The sequence below is a fragment of the Poecile atricapillus genome, chromosome 22 (assembly GCF_030490865.1).
Source record: "Poecile atricapillus isolate bPoeAtr1 chromosome 22, bPoeAtr1.hap1, whole genome shotgun sequence".
In the NCBI taxonomy this organism is placed as follows: Eukaryota; Metazoa; Chordata; class Aves; order Passeriformes; family Paridae; genus Poecile; species Poecile atricapillus.
The window spans coordinates 2,948,687-2,963,086 of record NC_081270.1 but is presented as its reverse complement, the minus strand read 5'-3'; the positions used below and the strand labels follow the sequence as shown (position 1 = coordinate 2,963,086).

At 46.3% G+C, this 14,400-nt stretch overlaps 1 protein-coding gene across 1 annotated transcript in view; it reads right to left on the bottom strand.

The window, feature by feature from the left end:
• Positions 1-14,169, bottom strand: part of SKI (SKI proto-oncogene) — a 111,783-nt gene extending 97,614 nt beyond the window's left edge. The window contains exons 1-2 of the mRNA XM_058854893.1: positions 11,339-14,169; positions 10,308-11,229 (exon numbers count right to left, since the gene is read on the bottom strand). Coding sequence (XP_058710876.1) covers positions 10,308-11,219 — 912 coding nt within the window. The 5' untranslated portion in view covers positions 11,220-11,229; positions 11,339-14,169. The remainder of the gene's footprint in view (positions 1-10,307; positions 11,230-11,338) is intronic.
• Between the last annotated feature and the right edge of the window lie 231 nt (positions 14,170-14,400).

The following is a 14,400-nucleotide window of genomic DNA, read 5'->3' as shown; positions in this document are numbered from 1 at the left end:
AAGACCAAATTTACTTCAAAGACACACGAGTAAGTTAATGCAACAAATAACGAAGCAAATCATGCAACAAATACAAGAAAAGAGTAGTTAAGGCACTGCTAACTCCCTCTACCCCTTCTTCCCCTCAAAATTACTGATTTGTTCTGTACTCACAATTTTATATAATAGAAGTATAAAATGATACTATAATAAAAATTAATTTAATTTTTTTCCTTCAGAACTCAGTAGTCTCAACACAATACCTTTGCTCTAGAATCACCAGGGCAGAAGAACGATCAGTGAATCCATTATAAAAAAATATTTTCGCAGAAATGTTTTTAGAAATTAAGGTTTTAGAAAAGGAGCACCTAACTTGGAGGCTGTGAGGGCCAAAGCCTTTGAGCAGTAGTTCTGCATATTAAATGATAGTAAAATAGAACACTTTATCCACTTCGATCACTGTCTGCCACTGGAAATGGCCCAAAGGTTATTTGGCTCCTCTGGTTTTACGAGAAACTACACTGCTGTGGCAAAAAAAAAGGGCCAAAAACAAATAAAACTAAATCTTTGGCTATATAAGCATAAGGACTCATTTGCATGGCATGTTTCTTATTCGTGACTAAATGGGATCAAAGAAATATCCATGATTGACCTGATGCTGCAGTCTGTGCTGCTCTGAGGCTGCTCTACTCCTCCCAGCAGCTCTGCACCACTTTAAACACAGTTATTTCCAAGGAATATTTCTAAATTATACCAGCACGGGTGAGATAATTCACTGAATAAACTGGAACTGCCAGTGGGAGTTTAGAATGGCAATTTTTGGGTTTTTTTTTTTTGGATGACACTGTTATCATTCAAATCAAGGTAAGTTTTCCAACTGTGGAATTGATGGTGCTTCAGAAAATCCTGTTTAACATATAATTCTTAATAACAAAAGTGTAAGTCTGAAATTCATTACATCAGTGAAGGTTACTGAAATCAAACCACATTTTAGCCTAAATATTGTGCATTTTCTGCCTTTTTTAGTCCACTACTCCATATAAAAGCTGTAAAACTTATTTTACTGCTATGAACAGGTAAACCTGAACAATCATGAAGATTTTGTAGGGTGAAAAAATATGGAAAAATTTAATACTTAGTTCAATTATTTAAAGTAATTCACTGCTGGTACTACTACAACCTCTGTCTTGGTAAGCTGCAGGATGCCTGTGCAACTTGTATTTTTTATTACTCAGCAGAATTAATTCTGTGAGCTTGATCCTGGAAACAGCAGCTCCCAGCACCATGAGTACAGCACTCCAGTATTCCACAGGGAGGGAAAGTGACTCTCCCAATGCCACTGGAACTGCAGTAACAGCTCTCCAGACCTGCGCACACTCTGGAATGGATACAGGTGCCGTGACACGGTCACACAAAGAGCCTCACACAAAATTCACACTGAAACAAGAAATTGTTTTGCCCTCTTCAAGTCCAATAAATGCTCTTGACTGCAGTGTTTTCTTCTCCTGGGATAATTTTGCTCAAAGACAGCAGGAACGTCCTTCTAAATGGTCAAAGCATACCAAGAGCAGCATTACAGAAGTATTTCAGACTTTTTAATGGTAATAACAGCAACGACTTCTTACACAGCACTCAAGTGCCTGTAGACAGGGTGGTGATCAGTGACTGGGCTTGAGGATCTCAGAGGTCTTTTCCAGCCTCAATTGATTGTGTAATTCTGTGAAATCCAACAAGTGAAAGAAAACGCTACAGCAGATATGCATCAACAATGCTGTAGAGCCCAGAATATCCCACATGAGTGCCCAGCTGACCTACCTGGAATAAAAATCAGCGTCTGTAACACAGGTAATGTGAGAAGTGGAGGGGGTAGAGGACTTTATAAAAATGCAGGATATGGCAGTGAAAAGATAAGAAATGTTTTTTTTTCCAACCCCAACAGATGTTGTTCAATTAAGGATGCAAATAAATCACCCTCTGCATTGTGAGTCAGAAAACACACACATAAAAGCTTTCTAAATACATTTCAGTTTAAACTTGCATAATTCTCCCAGTGGAGAAATCATCTTGAACTTATGTAATCCTTAGAAAGAGACATTATTACGTACGATTCTGTGCCACTAAGAAACAAGGAAGACGTATCTAGAAAAGAGGTGCACCCACACATGATTAATTATATGGGGCTCGAGGGAAGAGAGGGGAAGAGCTGGAACAGAGATGCAGAACCCCGAGTCTGGTGTTTCCACAGAGACTGAGCTGTGAGCGAGCTCCAGGGGCTGCTCCCCTTTTGCCAGCCAGAACTGTCTGTTATACTTAACCCAGACTTCCGAACACTTGATATCCTGTCTGCTATTTCAATGCCCTTACTCAATGTTTCAGACAGACATTACACAAACTGGCTGATGAAAAGGGTTGAGAAACCAAGAAGCAATCCAAGTCAATGACCTTATTCTATAAAACGATACCACTGAGTGAACAGCAGGCGAGGAACAAAGCACAGGGTACCACAGCCCCCGAATCCATCACTGGAATCTTTCCCAGGAAAAGACAAGCACCAGGCTCTACCTTATCTCGTTGATAATGCTGCTGTCTTTTAATCCTTAAAGCCTGAGCAGTCCTTGTGCTTCCAGTGTCACTGATTCTCATACCCAAACAGGAATAGCTTCCATATGTTTTTTTGAAGAAAAAACTACAGAAAACCAAACATAAAAGTCCTGTTTTCTACAAAGCATGTGCAAAGGTAACTGTACATAAATCAATAAACAACAAAGCCAGAACCCAGGTTATTGATTAGCTCCTTTGCTGTTTACCTCCAGCACACAGAATGATGCTGCAATTTTTACATACACACACAAACTCCAGCCTCATGTACATTCCCTGACCCTTTAAATGGGACTGTTAAAACAAGGCTGCCTGACTTAGGATGGCAGGACCTGCCTTATTTCCCAGAACATATGTCTGTGTAGCTTATCAGGTTGTGTTAATATGCATCTCATGCTTGGAGAAGCCTAATTTTACATGATAGCAACCAAAGCATAGATGAAGGTGACGATAAGAGCTCCACACATGGTAATTCCCATTGGCTCTCAGAAGAGCTCTGTCCATCACACACTGACAGGATCAGAGCTCAAATTAGTATCAGTGTTTTCGTCACCTCATCCAACCAAAAGTCAAAGCAAAATCGTTATCTCAGTGCAGAGGGGCCAGATTCTATCAGCCAGCAAGATTCCCCAATGCCAAGGAAAGCTGCACACTGAATCAACTAACTGCTCCCAATTTTAACTTGCTTTGAGGCCAAGATTGTGGTCCTTGTATTTGCATCAGCAGATAAGGCTGGTCCTTATCCTAACCTTAGACATATTTCTTCATTAGTAAAAAATAAAATAAAAAATAATAACTGACAAATCCTAAATATAGGAAGAATCTCTGTGGTAGATCTCTATCACAACCTTAAAACCAGTTCACGCATGTAGTGACCAACAGACAAGACCCTTTCAGTCTGAAGCCAGCTCTCACTTGCCCCATTCAGGGAGATCTACCAGGATCATAGCACCAAATGTCTACTAAACCAAATCCTTGTTAAGAAGCAAAAAGAAAATACTGCAATAGCAGAACTACAGGGTCTCAGAGTAGCACAGTTCTGTAATACCCATTAAGGCCATAAACTTAGAGTGAAAAAAAGAGTAAAGCCACTCTGCCTCAGCACTGGGACATTCTGGTTCAGATCTGTCCCTGGTCTCTGCCAGCCAGCACACAGGAAGGAGTCTGATACATACGAGTCTGCTGTGGTTTGTGGGTGAACTGGTTCCAATTACTATGGGCTGACTGCTTGAGTGGGAGGTGTAGAACTGGCCCCAAATCCCCAAACCTTCGGATTAACCTGCTGTGTTCCAGAAGATACAGAGCAGATGATTTCAGTGACGATCTGAGTCTGAATCTCTATGCTGACAATGACATTTAAGGCATACAAGATTGTACAAGGTGTAAAGGAGGAGGGAAGGACCAGAGCAAACTTGCTTCTCTGAAATTGTTTTCCAAGAATATACACTGTCTGTATTAAAGGCAAAGTGGAATAGCATTAAAAAATTGGTGCTGATTTATTAATTTGTAATACATATTACCCAGATACACAAAACATATGCAAAGTAGATATTATCTAATAAAATGTATCATTAACACATATGCTTTGACAGATTTCAAACAAAAATATGCTACAGTCCTACATTTTAAACTAATGCTTCCTGTACGTGAAGATCAATTTGAATTAAGTGCTCTACGGCCATTCAGCTAAAATAGATCAGCCTAGTAATTGACAGGATTCTATCAATAGGTTCTCAAAAATCCAGTATAAGTAATTTTTGTCTAATTTTTTTCCAAGATCCTCCTACTGGATTTGGTGTAACTCTTCCATGACAGTTCCCTCTTAAATAAGAATTACAGAGTCAAGTCCAAAGTGAGCTTTAAAATAAAACTAAAATAACCAAACCAAGCCAAATATAAGAAAAATAAATTAAAAAAAAAATCTATGTCTTAATACTGCACACATGAAGACACATCTCCTCAAGTGATGGCAAAGCAGTCTGGCCAGCTGAGCCAGCAATGTGAGTTCAATCACCAGTGATCCCCGTGATCCCCAGTAAGAGCCAGCCCACTCCTTACTGCACTAGGGACATTCAAACCCTTCGCTTCAGTGAAATTACTCTGCCACTAGATGAACATAAGGTTAGTTTTTCACGAGACTGGACATTGCATCTCTGGAGATACCCAGAGGCTGTGGCTGTGGGCCTGGAGCCCCTGCTCTGGCAATGACGGGGGCGCAGATAAGAAACGAGAGGCTCTAGCCCTGTGCTGCTGCGCTGCCTGGACACGTTCGGAACAGCCTGGCGCAGACGCCTCCAGATGCTTTTACAACACCAATCTAAAGGCGCCTCTCAGCAAGTGCAAACACACCCTCGTCGGTCAGCCAGCCCCAGCCAGCGATAACCAGGCTTGCAGCCTGCCAGGGACCAGGTGTCAGGCTCCCAGCACATCCAAAAAATAAGCGATGTTTACACGCATCTTCAAAGCGTGCTACTGTTTGGGCAGAATACACGCCCAAACCCGAAACCACAGAAATGGAGAGGCAAGTGAGACAGCCCAGACAATGGAGGGAGAGGCAGAGGTTTAAATATTTTAGGCAGCAATTTTCAAAAGCAGAGATTACATATAATTCCTGCCCTAATTCAAGAGAACTGACTTGAGGAACTTAGGAACTCTACTGGAGCAAGAGAGCTATGGTTGACTCAACACCATTAGATCATTGCCAACAAACTCTTTGTCCAACACACATGCATGTACCTGCTGCTTTGTTCTCGATCTACATCTGTAAAACTGTTTGCACACTTCGGAAAAACTGCTGATGTTTGCATGAACACTGTCCTCTCTCTGGGTACACGGGATGTCGTTCAAGCTAGTGTCACTTTTGAAGTTCAACTTTTAAGCTGTAAAAGGCTTCTGAACTAAACTACTGCCCCAAGATGTCAATGTTTTTGTTTTACGGACTTCTAAATTTTTACTGGAGAATCTCTAAAACAATTATTGAACATCAGGTAGAGCATTTTCCATGGGAAAACAACTGAATCCTCAGTTCTCGGGCAAAAATTGTGCAACAACATTTTTCATGTCAGTTTCTACCAAGAGGAATAAATCTGTCCTGCAGTCTGAACACCACTGCCAGGGAATAAACTCAGAATCTCTCTGCTACACCCGCCACAAGATATACCTAATAACAAATAAAGGTTACTGCTGCCAGGAGGCAGGACTTTAGGATAAGACACAAATTGCAGCTCTACTCCTGCAGCCTTTCAGGTGGCCATAAAGCACAGCACAGCAACCACTGGGCAGCACCTAAAAGCCCATGTCCTCCGTCCAGCTGCGCCAGCACCGCGCTGTTCCACTCACAGCAATTTGGGTTCTTTGATTCTGCTGCACACTTGACCTGGCTAAACCTTCCTCCAGCTGAGCGAGCTGCATGTTGTGGCAGCGCTGGGTTAGAAGGCATTGTGAAATAAAGTGGGAGGCCTCATACGCTCATTTGTGTGTCAGTACCCAGAATGCTGCTTCTGGCTTCCAGCTACTTCATAGAAGTGCTGCTGGGACTTGAACCGTGGGAACACAGCAGCACTGGGTGTATGGGTGTGCTCACACACGTGCAAGGACAGCTCTGGCTCTCCTGCGCCCTGCTCACAGACACTCCTGCTCAGGGTACAGATTGCTGGCACACAGGTGGGGAAATCTCAAAGTGCTATCAAATGTTGCTCGGTTCAGTATTGGAGAAAAAGGGTTTGAAATAGACACAGTTGAACCCATCCTCCTCTTCTGGAAATAGCAACCAACAAAGCCTCCAGGGCTGCATCTGAACTAATACTGTGTGAGTGGAGCATCCTAATGTGAGGCAAGCAGGGAGCTCTGTCACATGGGAGTGGAGAGCAGCACCATAGACACACCGAGGCCACCTGGGTCCCACAGGAGAGCACACATCAGGCAGCAAGAGCTGAGCCCAAGAAAAGACTTTGGCACATGATGGATTTCTAGGACCCTGTTTTGCAACCCTTGCAGGTTATTCACATTTTTAATTTCTAGAAACACCCCAAAATGCAATGGTTGTGCTCCACACCAGTAATGGTGGATGAGATGAGACAGGTAGGGAAACAGGACACCCACACAAGTAGAAGTGTTGGTGCAGAGAGAAAGCAAAGCACAACAAATCTTGCATGGGAAGGTGGAACACAGTGAAGGACACAAAATAAGTAAAACAGTGAAGTCATATGGCTCAAGAAAAGAAAGAGCCTTGGAAAGTGGCAGGAAGGTGGAAGACCTTATGGGAGGTCAGTTACTTATCCAAGCATGAACAAGGAGGATATAAAACCCAAAATTTTTTAGAAGAGGGAATAAGGAATAAGGAATGTGACTGAAGCCTTTATGGTCCCTGGTCTAGTGAGGAGCTCCAGCAGTCACAATTCCCTCCAGCTTTTGGTCAAGACCCTTTGCTGACTTCACACAGGTATGGACAAAGGGTTCCTCTGCAAGTGGGAAGACCAGGCAACAAGAGTCTTGTTCAACCGACATGGCTGACAGAGAGAGCAGATCTCTGCATTTACACATCCATCTCCTGGTATAGAAGGATGGATATGCACTACAGATATCTGATGTAGAGAGAAATATGCACTGGGAATAAAATATCTAGGAAAAGCTATGCCTTGTAGCAAAGCTTTAAAACCACGCCAAGGAAAAAAAAAAAAAGGAAAAGGGAAAAAAAAATAAAAAAAGAGAAAGGAAGACAGAGAGGGGAAAAAGGCAGTTCTGCCACCACACTGAATCTGCACCAGGGGTTTGTGCCAACCCAGATCCTCCATTTAAGTCAGACCCTTAAAAGGCAGAGCTGTGCTGGCAGAAATCTCCAGACCTCATCACAGAAACCTAATGGAGACACATGAAAAGGTCAAAACACTCACTGCTGCTTAAACAGCCATAAAATTGGTCATATGCATCCTATGCTACCAACATACTACCAGAGCCCCAGGGAAAATACACCACACAAAGCAATGTGTGTACACATACAGAGAAATAAATAAACTGAGATACTGAAAAAAAAAAGGACACTCCTGAAAGCAGAAAATCTAATATCTGACACAGCAGCTTATGGCATACCACGCACACACAAACACCTCTGTATGAAACAGAACAAAGCAAAGCTGAGATCTACATCAAAAAGGAAGCCCACCACAAAGACATATGTGCTTCACCCTTTCATCCCCAAGACAGCCAGAGCCCTACAGACACACAAAACCCACACAGGATTTAACACACACGGAATGGGACCATCCTGTCATTTCCTCACTAGGCATCTAAACTTTACTCCAATGTTACTTGCCCCTGGCCACAGCCTACCAATCTTAGAGTCTGATTAAATCTCTCCATAATTATCCGCTCACACTGCTACAACACAAATGACCTTAGCATATGATATCCGTTGGCTAAGCCGAACGGAAAAGGAAGGATAAGCGTACAAAACTCTGACAGCATCATCAGGGTCTCCTCAGGACTGCACTGCATTAATAGAAGAGTCCTGAAGGCCTTCAAAATTAATATGAGATAAAGCATTCTGTTTTACCCCACTGTCTGACCACACACCACTCTATTCTTCCCCACCTCATTCCTTGCCACCTTCTAAATGAATTTATGCAGGAGACTTAGCATTTCATCATGATGGATTTCTGGCGAAGTTTTCCAAAAAATAAATAAATAAAAAATAAAAAATAGATGACCACCATTTCCTCAGACAATTTTTGGCACTCACGATTAGGTATTTTCAATTCACCCTGCAAGAAGTGAAAAAGCTGCACTCCAGGCAGATTTTGGAGGATGAGGGAAGAGTGTTTCTCATGTTCTCATGTTCTGAATTAGGACCTATGAAAAAGTCCCCAAAAAAACTGAAGCACAGACAAGGTTTAGTACCATTTTCTTGTTCTCCTTCTTCAGCCTTGCCTGGGGTGTTGGATAAATGATGCAGCTGAAGAGAACTGAAAAAGCCTTGCAAGAAAAGGAAAGCACTTCTCTATTATTCATTTTAATTAGACTCTGGATATGACCAAGCTAGGGGAATAGGGCCTTTCTACAACAAGAATGTGGAGATTTCTTGATTTTAATTCCCAAACGAAGCATGCCCTAGAAGATTCCTTCCCCGGCAAGAATAATGTCTCCAGATTGAAAGCCATATTCTCCTCTCATATCCACGTACATCTATCCCACCATTCCATCTCGGCACATGACTGACAGAGAATAGACAAGCCATTAAAAACACATCCACCTCCAAACACGGGGATAATGTGCCTCATTACAGCCCAGCTTTGTCACAGCGTCCTGACACTCCGGGGAGGAAAAGGAGGGGTGAGGACAAGGACTGAGCCAGGGGCCAGTAAAAAAACTGGAAGAGTAAGACCCTGCTTCTTACTTAATCCAGAACTGTACAGCCCGGTCAGATGGGCTCATTAGGCCTCCCTCCTAGTCTGGTTGTGGAATTACTGCACTGTTTGCACAGCATTTTTTTTTTTTTTAATATGGGTTTTGTCTGCGTATTTTGGTTCCACTTTTTTATAAATAAAAGCTCTACCTTAGTCAGAGTGTGTGTCTGTCCCTTTGAACAGTTATTTAGTAAGTTAATTCAGAATTTTCACAGTGGGCTTTAAACATCGCTTTTCTTCTCCAGGCTTGTGTATTGCCCTTCCACTCCAGACATAAAAACTCAAATTTAGAAATCTCTGACAATAAGGCAGAGCCCAACCAACAAACCTGCAGGGGAGAACTCGGGAGGCAGGAGTTTCCTTTCCCCTCGCACCGAGGGGAAGGAACAGGAAGGAGAATTGCTCATCCCCAGCCAGTTGCACCATCCCAGGAGCGAGACAGACATCCCGGTATCTGCGCGTCCCCAAGGCCTTGTGGCACTGCTGCCCATGGAGCAGGACCGGTGCCAGATGCCGAAGCAGCCTCCCACCCACACACCAGGGATTCTGGGATACAAAGGGGGCTCAGACTGAAAGAAAAACAAGTGGCACCTAAAAAAATTGTGCTTTAGCTGTCTGGCTTAGCACAGAACGGCATGGAATACCTTAAGGAGCTGCTGCAGCTGGTCCTAGACAGAGTCATTTGCTGGATGGATACATAATCCAATACACAAAAGCCTGTCTGCTGGGAAAATTTAGGCTTCACAGGGATACTCTAAGAGCAAGGACTTCTTCACGTTCCAAACACTTCATCCATAAACCAGTAACCTCCACTAACGGCACAATTTTTTTTCTTAACAGGCATATTTTATTTCCATACAAGCATTTAGAGCATTCAGCCCGCACCTCCATCCCTGGCAACACTCAATCGACCAGAAAAGTGGATGGACTTGTGTCTGGAGCCATCAGTTCCTGCTCTTTTTTCTGGCTTCTTCCTTGTCTTAACCCCCGAGTGAAGAAGCCCTTAAAGATCCAAAATCACGCACTGCCAGATAAAGTCTGGAGCAGTGTGATGGGCTTCAAAGATCAAATTCCACATATAGTAAAATATACAAATACACATACGTAATTTAAACAAACTCCAAACACCGCGGCCAGAACACAACCAGAGAAATAAAGGTGGCATCTTGAGCACCGCTCAAGTGGCACACACGCAGAGAGAATGGAGAACACTATTAAAATTGCTAAATGACTCCAAGGAAAAGCAACTGGTAACATAACAATTTGAGTATATCGATGAATGCTACTGAAATTTCCCCCGCCCCCTTTAAAATTACAGGCACCACTTACCCGAGGGGCTTTCCTCTTGTATTTGTTGTTATAGTCAAATTTTTCTTTCATTTCATCTAAGAGCTGGCCCAGTCTAGCTTTCTCCTCTTTCCCAGTATAATCCTGGCTGAGGAGGATATAGGATCTCCAGTTTGCAGAGTCAAAGCCCCAGTGGCAAGTCCTGTTTTCCAGCGATTTGTGAGAGTGGACCACAAATTTGTGTGGTGGATACATGAGCCTGCAGTCCAAGCACTGGATGCAGGCTGCGCTGGGGTTACTGTAAAGCTCTGGCACCAGGAGTCCCTTACACTTCCCAAAGCATTCATGATACACCTTGAAGCTCTTCTCCGTGAGCTCCAGCTCAATTGTGCTAGAGAATTCCTTCTTGCAGTGGGGAGGGTAAGTGCCACCATAAAGCAAGGCGTTACAAAGCCTCTCAGCATCAGTTTTCGTGATGAGCCCGCAGGAAGGAGCGGAGAAGGGCAGGATGCCCATGACTTTGAGGATTTCCAGCTGGTCAGCAGTGCATCTGGAGCAGTAAATATGTAGCTCATCACACACCGAATTAATCTGCTGCAGGGAGAAGTCCCTGAGCACCGAGTTCAGGATCTGGGGCAAGCAAAGCCGCTTCTCTCCGCCCACCACGAAGCAGGAGATGGTTTCCCCTTCCAGGATGGTCTCGCACCTCTCCGTGGATCTGTCCGAGGGCATGAAGAAGGGACCAGGCATGACCGGAGGAGGCTGGATCGGGGGCAGATGCAGTACAGGTTCCGCTGGGTCTTTGCCATTGTCTTTCTTGTACATCTCCTGTGCCCATCGTGCTGAGAAAGCAGCAGGGCCACCCAGGGAGCTCATAGAGCTCAGATGAAACTGTTCCAAGGTCTTCTGCAGTCCTGGATGAGGCTGGAAGCTGCTTCTACTTACAGTCTCCATTTTCTAGTTTCTATTCCCAAAACAAACAGCAAAAATCCCCAGTTATCTTCCACCCTGGTGCAAATCCACTTAAGGGATTTTTTTAAAGGAAAAGATATGAAGAAATTAAAACAACCCACCCTTGTGTTTTTCCTCCTTCTCAATCAGCAATCCACTAACGGAGAGGAAATAAATCCTTTTGTATGCGTGTCTCTCTCTTCTTTCTTTTCTCTTGGTTCGCGTTACAATTTCAAACCCTCCAAGTCTCCAAGCTGCCCCGATGGAGCACAGAATCACAGCAAAAAGAGGTCTTCATCCGAGCACTCACCCCCTCAGCCAACCCCCAGGCAAACCAATCCCTCCTCCCACACCTCCAACACACACTCACACACACACACCACCCACAGAAACACAAGAAGTCTGTGCCACGCTCCGAGCACCCGGGGCTCAAATATGTTCTGGCGGCTGCTGCTTCTCTGCAGTGATCCCCCTTCTGTCCATATCCACCGAAAGAAGGCGCGGGGGAGGAAAGTAAAAAGCAGGAGGAGGCAGAACGCTCGGTCTGTGGAAGGAACAACGCAGGAGAAAAGGCCCAAATCTCTGGCACTGCCAAAGCGGCGCGGGGGCTCCGCACGGGCGTGGAGCGGCTCCGCTGCCCCTCGTGGTCCCTCTGCTCGGCCTGGGAGGGCTCCTCGCCTCTCGGTTCGCCTTCCTTCCCTTATTTCTGCCGGTGCTCTCGTTGTGCCGTGGGGAGCCGCGGTGAGAGCGCGCACATCCTCCCAGCTCCTCTTTCCAGCAGTGACTGAGAGTGCCTGAGAGCTGAGCTAATGCAGGCGGGCTCAGCCTCCCGCCCTCCGCCTCCCCCCTTCTGTTTGTTGGTGTCTGCCTCAGTCATTGAATCCCGGCCAAGAATGTGACCAACTCCCCGGCCCGGGCTCTTCCAGGAACAGCGCCCGCCTCCCGCTTCGCGCTGAGCCCAGACCGGCCGGGATCTGCCGCGATCAGCCGAGCCGAGCCAGTCCTACAGAGCCCGGCCGCGCCGAGCACAACGGAGCTGATCCAAGCTCAGCCGAGCCGAACCGAGCTGGGATGTGCCGAGTGTAGCTGAGCCGAACCGTGCCTAGCCGAGCCGTGCTGAGTGGTGCCGAGCCAAACCGAGCCAAGCTGGACAGTGTCGAGCTCAGGCGAACCGAGCCGAGCCTCTGCACAGACGGGCGCGCGGCACGGCCCCGGCGGCAGCGCCGACGAGGGAGGGAGCGAGGGAGAGGATAAACTGCTGGGTTCACGGACCGCCGCGCCGCCAAGGAGGGGCGGTAGGGCGATGGCTTTTTCTCTCTCGCCGCTGCATTTCTGGCAGCAGTGAAATGGAACAAGAGGGGGGAGCGGCGCTGGTCGCGCTCGCACGGGCACGGAGCGTGTGTGAGCACTCACGGCGCCCTGCCCGGAGTCAACTGTGAGCACACACCCCGCAACGACAGCAATCACTGGCGTGAAAGCGCGACTGATGGGCGACAACCGCGCGGGACGAGAGCGCATCCTCGGGGCACCACGGGACACTGGAGCCCCAAACCCACTGAGCGCTGCAGGCGAGCGACACACGTGTGCTCCCTTGCTCCGACACACGTGTGTGTTCCCTGCTCCCGGCACACGTCACACGCTCCTTCCACCCGCAGGCGACGATCAACGCGTGGAAGGAGCGAGAGGCGCAACCGCAACGCGGGTGGGCAGGGGCCGGGGGTTGTCCGAACCCTCGCTGGAGCAGGAAGGCAGAGGCAGCACTAAGGCCACGCTGGTGGCCAGCGTTGGCTCCTTGGCTCTCACCGGCGGGGCCGGGACTGTGTGGGAGCACCGAGCGCCCCCCGCACGCCGGGGACGGGCGCCCTCTACCGACCGATGAGAGATCACTGGGACCGACCCGCGCAGTAGCGGCCGAGGCGCGGACACCACTGACCAGGGTACAGACATACATGCGCATGGTACGGACAGTCACTGCGCATGCCACGGACACCACTGACCAGGGCACGGACCTACGCTGCACATGGTACGGACACTCAATGACCACTTACCAGGGCATGGACAGTCACTGACCACTTCCCAGGGCACAGATATACATGGCACACAGCGCAGATAGTCACTGACCATGGTATGGACAGGCACTGACCATGGCATGGGCACCTACTGCTTGGGGCAGTGACATATCCACTGCCTCAGCACAGACACACACTAGCTATAGCACAGACAGTCATTGACCATGGCATGGGCACCACTCACCACTGACCATGACATGGACACACACTAACCATAGCACAGACATCCAGTGCATGGGCACCAAGTGACCATAGCACAGACACCCAGTGCCCATGGCATGGACACCCAGTGCCCAGGGCATGGACACCAACTGACCATAGCATGGGACCACTGCCCAGCAGCACTGCCAACTTCATTATGGATTTATTATTCAGATCAGGAGTGAGATGCTCTTAGTTTCTACAAATATAATATTTCAAAGCAAAAAAACTGTGTTTTCTCCCATTTTCCATGGACTGCACACCCAGAATTCTAACAAACATTTCAAACACCACCTAGCATCACCATAAGAAACAAGCTGAAAAGATTTCCACTGTTATCTCAGAGCTCTGTCAACTGTGTGCCAAAAAGGGCTGGGGAGCACTTTCACACCAGCACAATTGTTAATAGTGTTTGTAATGCAACAAGGACTTTAAGCACTGCTCATCCATAGAGTGTGACTGAGGGACACAGACATTGAATTTTGGACAGTCTCCTCTGGAAGAGTTCACCATGGCAGTGAAACAGCAGAAAAAACAAATCAGAACAAAAGAGGAGGAGCAAACTGACAAATATGAAAACAGTGCTTAAAAGAGCAATTGGAAAACAAACTCGCTGTGATTTACTCACTCACTGTAATGGGGCAGGGCACACATCAACACTCTTGTGTTTTATTTGTACTTTTATATTCTGAAATCCCATTCAGAATAAAAGGAAAAGGTGTAAGTGTTGTATAAGAGCTTTGATCTTGCCCCTAAGTCAGCATTTCTCCAGACAGGAACCCACTCTCACATACCCAACTTGGATACCCACCCTCAAAGTGCTAAATAGCTTCAGAAGAGGCAGGAACCAAACACATTGGTCCAGATCAGCAGCAGTGTCTTCATGTGCTCAGAGAAGACACTTGGAGGATCTT